This window comes from Leucoraja erinacea, unplaced genomic scaffold, assembly GCF_028641065.1.
Source record: "Leucoraja erinacea ecotype New England unplaced genomic scaffold, Leri_hhj_1 Leri_856S, whole genome shotgun sequence".
Classification (NCBI taxonomy): domain Eukaryota; kingdom Metazoa; phylum Chordata; class Chondrichthyes; order Rajiformes; family Rajidae; genus Leucoraja; species Leucoraja erinaceus.
The window spans coordinates 12,947-26,287 of record NW_026576791.1 but is presented as its reverse complement, the minus strand read 5'-3'; the positions used below and the strand labels follow the sequence as shown (position 1 = coordinate 26,287).

Here is a 13,341-nt window from a genome sequence, read left to right as displayed (position 1 = left end):
GTGTCTTCTCGTAATTTGAATACCCAGATACTTGAATTTTCCTGTTGCAATTTTGAAGGGGAATTTTAGTAAGTGTCTCAAATCCTATGGTTTTAAAGACATAATTTCGCTTTTATTCCAATTTATTCTATATCCTGAAAAAGAGCCGAATTCCTCAATTAGTGTTAATAAGGTGGGTATACTCGTTTGTGCATTAGTAATATATAAAAGGATATCATCAGCATATAATTAAATTTTATTCTTTGAGTCCTTGGTGTTATATCCGTGAATATTCGGGTGATTTCTAATCCTTTCGGCCAGCGGTTCTATCATAAGGGCAAATAGCAATGGTGATAAGGCACACCCTTGCCTATTACCCCTTGATAAGTAAAATTTTGGAGATAGCATATTGTTAGTTAATATTCTTGACCTAGGTCTATCGTAAAGTAGTTTAATCCATCTAATAAAATTCTCTCTCGTATTAAATTTTTGGAGTACCTTGTATAAATACTGCCATTCTACTTGATCAAATGCCTTCTCTGCATCCAGCGTGACAACTGATATATCTTCATACTGTTCTATGTGATAGGAAATATGTTGTTAAGCTGGAAAGAGAGCAGAGAAGATATTCGACAATGTTGCCAGGACTAAAGTGTCTGAGCTATGGGAAGAGGTTGAACAGGTCAGGACCTTATTCCTCGGAGTGCAGGAAGTTGAGAAGCAATGTTGCAGAGGTGTAAAATATCATGAGGATAATAGATAGGTAAATGCAGTCTTGTACCCAGAGTAGGGGAATCAAGAACAGACAATATAGGTTGAAGGTGAGAGGGGAGAGATTTAATAGGAACCTGAAGGGGATTATTTTCTCTCACAGAGGGTGGTGGGATGCTGACACTGCTCGGCAGAGAGTTGATGCATTCATTGCTGCAGTTTGCATTCTACGTACCGAGTGCTTTGGTGGACTCCAGTTCATTCTTGTAACACCTCTGATCTTTCTCACTAGGCTTCCCTTCATCATTCCACTCCAAGACCGAACTCATCAAGTTCCTAACCATGGTCATCTTCACCTGTTCCGGACAGCACTCTTCAGTAAACGCTGGACAGGTCAGCTCGCATTTCACGCAATTGATGCTCCAAATGCAACACAATGCACTGGACTGTGAGCCACATAGCAGCAGCCTCCAGCACAGTCTGGAACCTGACCTCGGGTGCCGTTTGTGTGGAGTTTGCATGTTCTCCTTGTAACCACATGGGTTTCCTCTGGTGCTCCGGTTTCCCCCCACATCCCAAAGATGTGCAGATTTGTAGGTTAATTGGCCCTGTGTAAATTGTTCCCTAGTGTGTAGGGAGTGGATGAGAATGTAGGATAACATGGAGCTAGTGTGCACGGGTGATCGATGGTTGGCACGAACTCGATGGGGCGAAGGGCCTTCCATGCCGTGTCTCTAAACTAAAACTAATTCTGAATCCATAACCTTTATCAAACAATAGTTAAACTTGGACACTAATGATGCGTGCCCCCATCTCTTCCAATTCCTCAGTGCATGGCCCAGCCAACCAAGCCGAACATCACCTTTACACCATTTCATGAATCAACTCCAAGATGCCATTTCCCAACCCATCCTGCCACTTTGGTTGAACCCTGCAGAGGTTTCTGAACGTTTCCGTTTTTGTGTCCTTCACTTTGTGTTCTTCAATTATGTTCTTCCGACCCAAGTATAAATCTATCGATTACCTGCCCCCCACCCTTCCCCCCACTTTACCCCACCCTGGTTCCCTGGCACCTCCTGGTAACCCCAGGACATACGATACCATAAAACTTCATTCATCCCCGAAGAGAAATTGGTCTGCCCACAGTCACAACACACCAGGTAGACAAAAACTTGAAATTAGAAGTGAAGACAAAAAGAAAAAGACAAGCGACTCTTGGCCGGCTGCCGTGTGCAACAGCGCCTTCACCGGAACAAATGAATAACAAACAAACACAGACATATTCCCTGACCGGACTGGGGAGGGAAGGGGAAGGTGGGACGGACAGGGCTGGGGAGGGGACGGTGGGACGGACAGGGCTGTGGAGGGGACGGTGGGATGGACTGGGGAGGGGAGAGTGATGGGATTGCAACTGGACCTGGTCCACTCACATCCATTCCTTCCTGTTTTTAGACTTGACCCAAAACTATCACTCTGTGACGTATCTGGTGTGCAGCCAAGATATGGCTCCACTGCTGAACCTGGTCAAAGTATAGAGTCATAGAGTCATAGATTAATACAGTGTGGAAACTGGCCCTTCGGCCCATCTCGCCCATACCGACCAACAATGTCCCAGCTACCCTAGACCCACTTGCCTGTGCTTGGTCCATATCTCTCCAAACTTGTCCTATCCATGTACCTGCCCAACTGTTTCTTCAATGATAGGATAGTCCCAGCCTCAACTACCTCCTCTGGCAGCTTGTTCCATGCTCCCACCACCCTCTGTGTGAAATAGTTACCTCTCAGATTCCTTTTAAATCTTTTCCCCTTCACCTTGAACCTATGTCCTCTGGTCTTTGATTGCACTACACTGGGTAAAAGATTACCCAAACTATTCCTCTCATGATTTTGTATACCCAATCTGTTAAAGTTCTCTGTCTGAAGAAGATGTTGGTGAGGCCAAACCTGGAGTATTGTGTTTAGTTTTGGTCACCCTGCTATAGGAAGCACATTGTTCATCTAGATAGAGTGCAGAGAAGATTTACAAGGATGTTGCCGGGACTTGAGGGCCTGAGCTAGAGGGAGAGGCTAGGACTTTATTCCTTGGAGTGCAGGTGTTTAAGGAGATGCGAGGAATAGATAGGGTGAATGCATAGTCTTTTACTCAGAGTTGGGGAATCAAGAACCAGAGGGATTGGGTTTGAGGTGAGGGGAAACTTTTTCACACAGTGTGTGGTGAGTGTATGGAAAGACACTTAGACTGATACATGGATAGGGGAGATTTAGAGGGATAGGGGCCAAATGCAGGCATGTGGGAATAGCGTAGATGGGGTATCTTTGTTGGCATGTGCAATTCAGGCTGAATGTCCTGTTTCCATGCTATATGTCTATGACTATGGGTCCTAACTTTAAACGTGGTCTGTCCATTCCCTCCTCAGTTGCTGCCTGACCACTGAGTACCTCGAGGACTCTATTGTTTTCCCCAGATTCCCACATTTGCATTCTACTGTGTTTGTTTCCCTAGTATGACTGGGCCTTCTGTGTACAAAACTACCCGTCCATGATGGGGAAGCCGGCACCGACCAAAAAGGACCAAGTCACCGAAGCAGATATTGCCGACACTTTCCCCAAGGGAATTAAAAAAATAAAAGTGATTACAGCCACCTATCTGCTCAGTCAACCAGCCCCCATTAACGTAAGTAGCAGAAAAACTGATCAGCCGAATGGAGAAATGTTGCACTAAAAGAATAAGAGTTGTATCTCTATGTCTCTGGCATTTCTTCTGTTCGTGTGTGTGTGTGTCTACATGTGTGTATGTGTCTCCCAGTGTATGACTGCCTGTCAGTCTGTATGTCTGTCTGTCTGTCTATGTATTTTTATGTGTGTCTTAAGTGTGCCTGTCTGCGTATATGTCTGCATGTGTGTGTGCACCTGTGTATCTATATGTGTATTTGTCAGTGTGTGTGCACGTATGACATAGAAACATAGAAATTAGGTGCAGGAGTTGGCCATTTGGCCCTTCGAGCCTGCACCGCCATTCAATATGATCATGGCTGATCATCCAACTCAGTATCCCGTACCTGCCTTCTCTCCATACCCCCTGATCCCCTTAGCCACAAGGGCCACATCTAACTCCCTCTTAAATATAGCCAATGAACTGGCCTCAACTACCCTCTGTGGCAGAGAGTTCCAGAGATTCACCACTCTCTGCGTGAAAAAAGTTCTTCTCATCTCGGTTTTAAAGGATTTCCCCTTTATCCTTAAGCTGTGACCCCTTGTCCTGGACTTCCCTAACATCGGGACCAATCTTCCTGCATCTAGCCTGTCCAACCCCTTAAGAATTTTGTAAGTTTCTATAAGATCCCCTCTCAATCTTCTAAATTCTAGAGAGTATAAACCAAGTCTATCCAGTCTTTCTTCATAAGACAGTCCTGACATCCCAGGAATCAGTCTGGTGAACCGTCTCTGCACTCCCTCTATGGCAATAATGTCCTTCCTCAGATTTGGAGAACAAAACTGTACGCAAATACACACCATATGTGTCAGTGTGTGAGTGTCAGTGTATATATGCTCGTGTGCTTCAGTGTCTACCTGACTGTGTAAATGTTTTTGTGTATGTCTGTGTTTGGTGTCAGTAGGGTGGTGTGTGCATCAGTGTGCATGTGTTTACTTGTGTGTCCGTATCTACCTTGTGTCTGTGTCTCTATGATTTTCTGTGGCTATGTGTATGTGTGTGCACATTTGTCAATGTGTGTGCGGGTGTGTGTATGTGTGTGTGAGTGCACGTTTGTGTGTGTACCAAGGCCAGAACCACGCTCTGTGTATATGTGTGTGTGTGTACTGAGCTGTTGCCCTGGTTTGATCAGGACACCCGTCTCTTCACTCCCTGCAGACCAAGCTGGGCACGTACGTGGAGGAGCGCTTCACTGAGCTGGTGGCAAGAGCGCACATCACAGACTTCCAGAAAGCCCTGCTGCAGATCGAGCAGGAGATTACAAAGAGGAACCAGGACCTTTCTCCGGCCTACACCTATCTCCTGCCCAGTTTGATCGACAATAGTGTGGCAGTCTAACCACGACATTGCACCGTCATCAAACTGATTCACGCTTTGCGTCAAGATTAAAATTATAACTGCAAAACTTTCATTGCCAATTTAAACTAGCCAATCTCTCCCGCCCTCTGATCCTCACCGCACACACTGTAGTGGCAGATTTTTTAAATCTTTCAGGAAATTAACTACCTCGCCTCTAATTGGGTGAGACGGGATAAGGGGAATATCTTCGGTACGCATGCAAGCTGCCTCAGAGATTCTCCTTTCATAAAGCTTCAGCACACAGTCTTTTAATGAATATTTTCTTTATGGTAGATATAAAACAGTAAGATACATCCAAGGTTTTTCCGACTTGTTCCGGCAATCTTCTTCGAACTCCAGCTCATTACTTCAGATACTAGTAAACTACACGCGTCTCCATGCTTCACATGATCTTGACATGTGGCTCGACATGCTCAACCTGTGGCTTGGCCACCTCGCTCAGAGCCCCCCTCCGCCACATGTGTGCCGAGGATTTTTCCCGTCGATGAAAAATGACAGAGATATTAATGGTTTTACAAAATTCACCATTCTCTCTGCTGCCCCTGCTGGAGGGAGGGGGAGGGACCATAAACCAGGAAGTGGTGTGCCTCAATTAGTCTCTGCAAGATGGAGCTCTGTCCATTAGTCTCTGTCATTCTGAGCTGTGAATGACACTGAACAAATGTGTACATCACTTTGAGTACCCTTAATGTGGTTTGAAAATGAATATATGGTTAGTTTGAAGTAAAAAAACCACTGCCTGCGAATGGTTGTTTGGGTTGAAGTAATAAGGCTCTCTCTCTCTTACACATCCTCTCTCCTCCCCTCTCACCTCTCCCTCCTCTCTCCTCTCCACTCCACCTACTCTCCTCCCCCTCCATCCCCTCTCTCCCTCCTCTAAACCCCCTCCACACCCCCTACCCTCTTCCCTCCCCCTTTCCCACCTCTCCCCCTCACCACCCTCTCAGCACCCCCCTCTCTTTGTCACCCTCTCTCTCTCCTTCCCTCCTCCCCCACCTTTCCCCCCTCACCCACCCTCCCTCTTCTCCACCCCCCTATCCCTCTTGCCCCCCTCTCTGCGTCTCTCTCTTTCTGTGTCTCTGCCCCTTCTCTCTCTGCCCTCACTCTCTACCCCCATGCCCCCCCCCCTCTCTAGATGTGACTGCAAGTTGGGGGCTATGCGGCAGTAGATAGGGTGGTTATGGGGTAAAAGGAGCAAATTAATAATATTAATATAATATCAAGGGGGGTAATTAGCGTGAGTGCGGGGGGATAGTTAGTGTGTGTGACGCTGCATGCCGCCTCCCCCCCCCCCCCCCCCCACCGCACGTTGGGGGAACAGACCCAACGGGTCTGCACTTGGTCTAGTAATGTTTAAAAGGCACGTGGATAGGCAAGTTTTAGAGGGATAAGGTGCAAACATAGGCAAGTGGGACCAGGGTAGACGAGGCATGTTGGTTAGCATGTAATTGGGCCGAAGGGCCTGTTTCTGTGCCGTGTGTCTGTATTCTGCCATTACCTGCTTTGCAGACAAAACTTTCCACACATGTGCCTTTCAGATGCTCTTTTTTACCCCCGTTTCTCCTCTGTCATATTTGATCTTCTCCACCGAGAGTGCCCTAGATCCAGTTCTCACGTCCTCTGCTCTCGGTCAGATCAAGGAGACTGTTCATTTTGCTCCACCAGTCTCCCATTGAATAAAACCTCCCTCTCAGTGAAGAGTGAAACTCTTCCTCACTCCACTGCACGAAATGAGGTCTCCTCTCCGCTGGAGAAACCAGGCAGACCTGCTGACTTATGGTTTTATGTGACTCGACCTCTTGATCCAATCTGGGGCTTTGATCAATTCACACCCTGAAGACCATGTTCATCAGACACAGGAACAGAATTAGGCCATTCAGCCCATCGAGTCTGCTCCACCATTCGATGGTGGCTGATCGATCTTTCCTACCTTCTCCCCGTAACCTTTGATGTCCTTACTGATCAATACTGAAGGCTGTTTTTTTTCTTGCTCATTGTTGCTCAGTTGCTAATCAGCAACATTCCCACTCTGCCTGCAAGGAGGAACATGCTTGCTTTTCCCTCCCCCATGCATTGTCTCTCCTTCTCCAAAAATGGTTATTTTTTTATTGATTAAAATGAAATATAAATTCCAAAGTTGCCTTTCATTCTGAATGTTGTCTAAAGCTTGTAACTGCTACACCATGGAGGTGCATGCTTAATGTTCTCGTCAGGAACTGGGAATAAAATTGCATAAAACAAAACTACCTGTTCTGTTGGCATTTGTGTAAACAGAATTGATACAGGCGCACGAGTTAAGTAAGATCCTTAAATTGACACAGTGCGACATGTTAATGTGGAAAATACTGGACACATGCTTACCGGAATATTGCATTAGATGGTAGATCTCATCCAGCATTCCTCAATAGAGATACTTAAAGTAGGTAGGAAGTAACTGCAGATGCTTGTTTACACGGAAGGTAGTCACAAAATGCTAGAGTTGGCTGACAAGAGAAGTTAGGGATAGAATAAAACTAAAGGAAAAGATGTATAACATGGCAAAGAGAAGCCGGAAGCCAGAGGATTGGGGAAACTTCCATATGGGCAACAAGGAAATGGCAGAAGAGTTGAATAGGTACTTCGGATCTGTCTTCACTAAGGAAGGCACAAACAATCTCTCAGATGTACTGGAGGACAGAGGATCTAAGGAGGTAGAGGAACTGAAAGAAATTTTCATTAGGCGGGAAATAGTATTGGGTCGGCTAATGGGACTGAAGGATGATGAATCCCCTGGGCCTGATGGTCTGCATCCCAGGGTCCTCAGGGAGGTGGCTCTAGAAATAGTGGACGCATTCGTGATCATTTTCCAATGTTCTATAGATTCAGGATCAGTTCCTGTGGATTGGAGGATAGCTAATGTTATCCCACTTTTCAAGAAAGGAGCGAGAGAGAAAACGGGGAATTACAGACCAGTTAGCCTGACTTCGGTGGTGGGAAAGATACTGGAGTCAATTATTAAAGAGGTAATAATGGGGCATTTGGATAGCAGTAAAAGGATTAGTCCAAATTAACATGGACTTAAGAAAGGGAAATCATGCTTGACTAATATTCTGGAATTTTTTGAGGATGTGACAAGTAAAATGGATGAAGGGGTGCCAGTGGATGTAGTGTATCTAGACTTTCAGAAATCCTTTGATAAGATCCCGCACGGTAGACTGGTGACTAAAATTAGAGCACATGGTATTGGGTGTAGGGCGTTGACATGGATAGAAAATTGGTTGGCAGACCCGAAGCAAAGAGTAGGAGTGAACGGGTCCTTTTCAGAATGGCAGGCAGTGGCGAATGGAGTGCTGCAAGCCTCGGTGTTGGGGCTGCAGCTGTTTACCATTTTTTTAATGATTTGGAAGAGGAAATTAGGAGCAACACTAGCAAGTTTGCGGATGACACAAAGCTGGGTGGCAGTGTGAACTGTGAAGAGGATGTTAGGATGTTGCAGTGTGACCTGGACAGGTTGAGTGAGTGGGCAGATGCATGGCAGATGCAGTATAATATAGATAAATGTGAGGTTATACACTTTGGCGGCAAAAACAAGGGGGCAGATTATTATCTCAATGGGGTTAGGTTAGGTAAAGGGGGAGATGCAGTGAGACCTGGGCGTCCTTGTACAGCGGTCACTGAAAGTTGGCGTGCAGGTACAGGAGGCAGTGAAGAAAGCTAACGGACTGTTGGTCTTCATAACAAGAGGATTTCAGTATAGAAGTTCTTCTGCAGTTGTATAGGGCTCTGGTGAGACCACATCTGGAGTATTGTGTACAGTTTTGGTCACCTAATTTGAGGAAGGACATCCTTGTGATTGAAGCAGTGCAGCGTAGGTTCACGAGATTGATCCCTGGGATGGCGGGACTGTCATATGAGGAAAGATTGAAAAGATTAGGCTTGTATTCACTGGAGTTTATAAGGACGAGGGGGGTTGTGATAGAAACATATAAAATTATAAAGGGACTGGACAAGCTAGATGCAGGAAAAATGTTCCCAATGTTGGGCGAGACCAGAACCAGGGGCCACAGCCTTAGAATAAAGGGGAGGTCATTTAAGACCGAGGTGAGAAAACAGTTTTTCACCCAGAGAGTTGTGAATTTATGGAATTCCCTGCCACAGAGGGCAGTGGAGGTCAAATCACTGGATGGGTTTATGAGAGAGTTAGATAGAGCTCTAGTGGCTAGTGGAGTCGAGGGGTATGGGGAGAAGGCAGGCATGGGTTATTGATAGTGGACAATCAGCGATGATCACAATGAATGGCAGTGCTGGCTCGAAGGGCCGAATGGCCTCCTCCTGCGCCTATTTTCTATGTTTCTATGGGTGGTGAGACATGGAATGCATTGCCATGGGTGTTAGTGGAGGCAGATAATACAGTGGTGGTTAAGAGGCACATGGAAGTGCAGGAATAGAGGGATATGGATCATGAACAGGGAAATTAGATCAATTTAACTTGGCATCATGTTCAGCACACATTTTGTCCCATTCCAAAGCTGTACATTTCTGTCGCAAGTAACCATATAACCATAACACCACGGAAACAGGCCATCTCGGCCCTTCTAGTCCGTGCCGAACACTTACTCTCACCTAGTCCCATCTGCCTACACTCAGACCATAACCCTCCATTCCTTTCTTGTCCATATACTTACCCAATTTATTTTTAAATGATAAAATCGAACCAGCCTCCACCACTTTCACTGGAAGTTCATTCCACACAGCTACCACTCTCTGAGTAAAGAAGTTCCCCATCATGTTATCCCTAAACTTCTGTCCCTTAATTCGCAAATCATGTCCTCTTGTTTAAATCTTATAACCATATAACAATTACAGCACGGAAACAGGCCATCTCGGCCCTACAAGTCCGTGCCGAACAATTTTTTTTCCCCTTAGTCCCACCTGCCTGCACTCATACCATAACCCTCCATTCCCTTCTCATCCATATGCCTATCCAATTTATTTTTAAATGATACCAATGAACCTGCCTCCACCACTTCCACTGGAAGCTCATTCCACACCGCTACCACTCTCTGAGTAAAGAAGTTCCCCCTCATATTACCCCTAAACTTCTGTCCCTTAATTCTGAAGTCATGTCCTCTTGTTTGAATCTTCCCTATTCTCAAAGGAAAAAGCTTGTCCACATCAACTCTGTCTATCCCTCTCATCATTTTAAAGACCTCTATCAGGTCCCCCCTTTAACCTTCTGCGCTCCAGAGAATAAAGACCTAACTTATTCAACCTATCTCTGTAACTTAGTTGTTGAAACCCAGGCAACATTCTAGTAAATCTCCTCTGTACTCTCTCTATTTTGTTGACATCCTTCCTATAATTGGGCGACCAAAAATTGTACACCATACTCCAGATTTGGTCTCACCAATGCCTTGTACAATTTTAACATTACATCCCAGCTTCTATACTCAATGCTCTGATCTATAAAGGCTAGCATACCAAAAGCTTTCTTTACCACCCTATCTATATGAGATTCCACCTTCAAGGAACTATGCACGGTTATACCCAGATCCCTCTGTTCAATTGTATTCTTCAATTCCCTACCATTTACCATGTACGTCCTATTTTGATTTGTCCTGCCAAGGTGTAGCACCTCACATTTATCAGCATTAAACTCCATCTGCCATCATTCAGCCCATTTTTCCAAATGGCCTAAATCACTCTGTAGACTTTGGAAATCCTCTTCATTATCCACAACACCCCCTATCTTGGTATAATCTGCATACTTACTAATCCAATTTACCACACCTTCATCCAGATCATTGATGTACATGACAAACAACAAAGGACCCAACACAGATCCCCGAGGCACCCCACTGGTCACCTGCCTCCAACCCGATAAACAGCCATCCACCATTACCCTCTGGCTTCTCCCATTCAGCCACTGTTGAATCCATCTTGCTATTCCTGAATTTATACCCAACAGTTGAACCTTCTTAACCAACCTTCCATGAGGAACCTTGTCAAAGGCCTTACTAAAGTCCATATAGACAACATCCACTGCTTTACCCTCGTCAATTTCCCTAGTAACCTCTTCAAAAAATTCAAGAAGATTAGTCAAACATGACCTTCCAGGCACAAATCCATGTTGACTGTTCCTAATCAGACCCTGTTTATCTAGATGTTTATATATATTATCTCTAAGTATCTTTTCCATTAATTTGCCCACCACTGAAGTCAAACTAACAGGTCTATAATTGCTAGGTTTACTCTTAGAAATCTTCCCTACTCTCAATGGAACAAGCTTATCCACATCCTCTGTCTATCCATATCATCATATTAAAGACCTCTATCAATTCCCCCCCTTAACATTCTGTGCTCCAAAGAATAAAGACGTAACTTGTTCAACCTTTCTCTGTAACTTATTTGTTGAAACCCAGGCAACATTCTAATAAATCTACTATAAATCTAAATTCTAATAAATCTCCTCTGTACTCTCTCTATTTTGTTGACATCTTTCCTATAATTTGGCAAACTAAACGGTGCACCATACTCCAGAATTGGACTCACCAATGCCTTGTACAATTTTAACATTACATCCCAACTTCTATACTCAATGCTCTGATTTATAAAGGCCAGCACACCAAGAGCTTTCTTTACCACCCTATCTATGTAACGGGTATAGCTTGGACCCAATAGCAGCACAGAATCAGGCAGGTATAATTGGTAATGAACCTTATTACGATACTGTAACACAGAGTAACACAGTGTAACACTCTGTGTAACACAGAGTAACACAGGAATGGGTACACCATACTCACAGAGGCTCAGGGTTGAGCGAGGGTTCCGAAGAGGGGCAGGCAGGAGACGTAGTCGGGGTAGCGGAAGATCCGGTAACCAGGAGATCCAACACACGATGCAAACAAACCAGCGAGGGACAGACGAAAGGAGAGTCGAAGCCAGGCAGGAAGTCGAGGAGCCGTTGCAGGAATACACCAAACAGCCCAGGAGAGAGGCAGACAGAAACCAGGAGGTCGGGGACAGAAGGCGGAGGTGATATCCGTGAAGACGACAGGACGGAATGGTCAGGGGCAGGCAGGTTCGAATCCGTGTAGGCAGTCGGGAAATCGCTGGATAATCTTGCATGAATGCTGAGAACAATCTTGCACTGTGTGCACGGTGAGGAGAGTCTATATACCGGGTTAATAGGTGATTAGAGGCAACTGAGTGCAACAGGTGAGGAGAGTTGGGCTGATGAGAGGGGAGTGGCAGGTGAGGAGAAGGAGGGACTGGTGGATGAGAATGAGTACAGACTGTGACTGAACCCCCCCCCCCCCCCCCCCCCCCCCCCCCCCCCCCCCCCCCCCCCCCCCAGGGAGGCTCCTGACGTCCCAAAACAAAAAAAACAATAAAGAGAATAAACCCAATCCCACGCATAGTTGGTGGGAGAGGGGACCGGAGAGGGCTAATATTCGTCCGAGACTCCATGTCCGCATCCTCCTCCATGGCATCAGAGGAAAGCTCCGTCTCGAGGGACTGGGTGCCTCAGACGAAGATGGGACGAGTTTCAGGGGCGGCGAACCCCTCTAGGAGTGGCGGACTTGGACTCTCCTCTGGGACCCTGTAAAACTCCCTGATGAGGGAGGCGTCCAGGATATGTGAGCAGGAACCCAAGACCTCTCCTCTGGACCGTAACCCTCGACGGTATTGGAGACCCCTTCCCGCGACGGCGGGAGCGCAGGAGGCGGTGCACCGTAAATGCGGGGCCTCCGTCGATGAGATGAGGAGGTGGAGGAGGAGGGACTGCGGGGACCAGGGAGCTCTCCCGGACTGGCTTTACTCTGGACACGTGGAACGTAGGATGGACCCGCATGGAACGAGGCAACTTGAGCCTCACAGGCGCTGGGTTGATGACCTTCTGGATCTCAAAGGGACCGATGAACTTGGGTGCCAACTTCTTGGACTCGACCCTCAAGGGAAGGTCCCGGGTCGACAGCCACACCTTCTGGCCCGCGAGGTAGGTGGGGGCCTGGGTGCGGTGATGGTTGGCAGCCGTGGCGTAACGGTCCACGGAGCGGAGAAGAGCCGCCCTGGTTTGGGTCCACGTCCTGCGGCAGCGACGAATGAAGGCCTGGACGGACGGGCAGGAAACCTCTTTCTCCAGCACCGGGAACAGTGGAGGCTGGAACCCGTAGGCACACTGGAAAGGGGGGAGCCCAGTGGCTGAGCTTGTCAGGGTGTTGTGGGCGTACTCCACCCACAACAACTGCTGGGACCAGGAGGAGGGATGCTTGGACACCATACACCGCAGCGCCGTCTCCATCTCCTGATTCTTCCGTTCAGTTTGGCCGTTGGACTGGGGATGAAATCCGGACGTCAGACTCACGGTGGCCCCCACAAGCGTGCAGAACTCCCTCCAGAACACAGAGGCAAACTGGGGGCCCCGGTCGGAGACCACATCGACGGGGAGACCATGGAGCCTGAAGATGTGGAGTAACATGAGCTCGGCAGTTTCCTTGGCTGACGGAAGCTTGGGCAGGGGCACGAAGTGAGCCATCTTGCTAAATCTATCGACCACGGTCAGGATGGTGGTGTGACCACTGGATGGTGGCAGGCCG

At 46.9% G+C, this 13,341-nt stretch overlaps 1 protein-coding gene across 1 annotated transcript in view; it reads left to right on the top strand.

Annotated features, from left to right (window-relative positions):
• Nucleotides 1-5,624, top strand: part of LOC129694912 (hydroperoxide isomerase ALOXE3-like) — a 48,205-nt gene extending 42,581 nt beyond the window's left edge. The window contains exons 14-16 of the mRNA XM_055631669.1: nt 983-1,083; nt 3,194-3,364; nt 4,562-5,624. Of these exons, the coding sequence (XP_055487644.1) occupies nt 983-1,083; nt 3,194-3,364; nt 4,562-4,741 (452 nt within the window). The 3' untranslated portion in view covers nt 4,742-5,624. The remainder of the gene's footprint in view (nt 1-982; nt 1,084-3,193; nt 3,365-4,561) is intronic.
• The last annotated feature ends 7,717 nt before the right edge of the window (nt 5,625-13,341 follow it).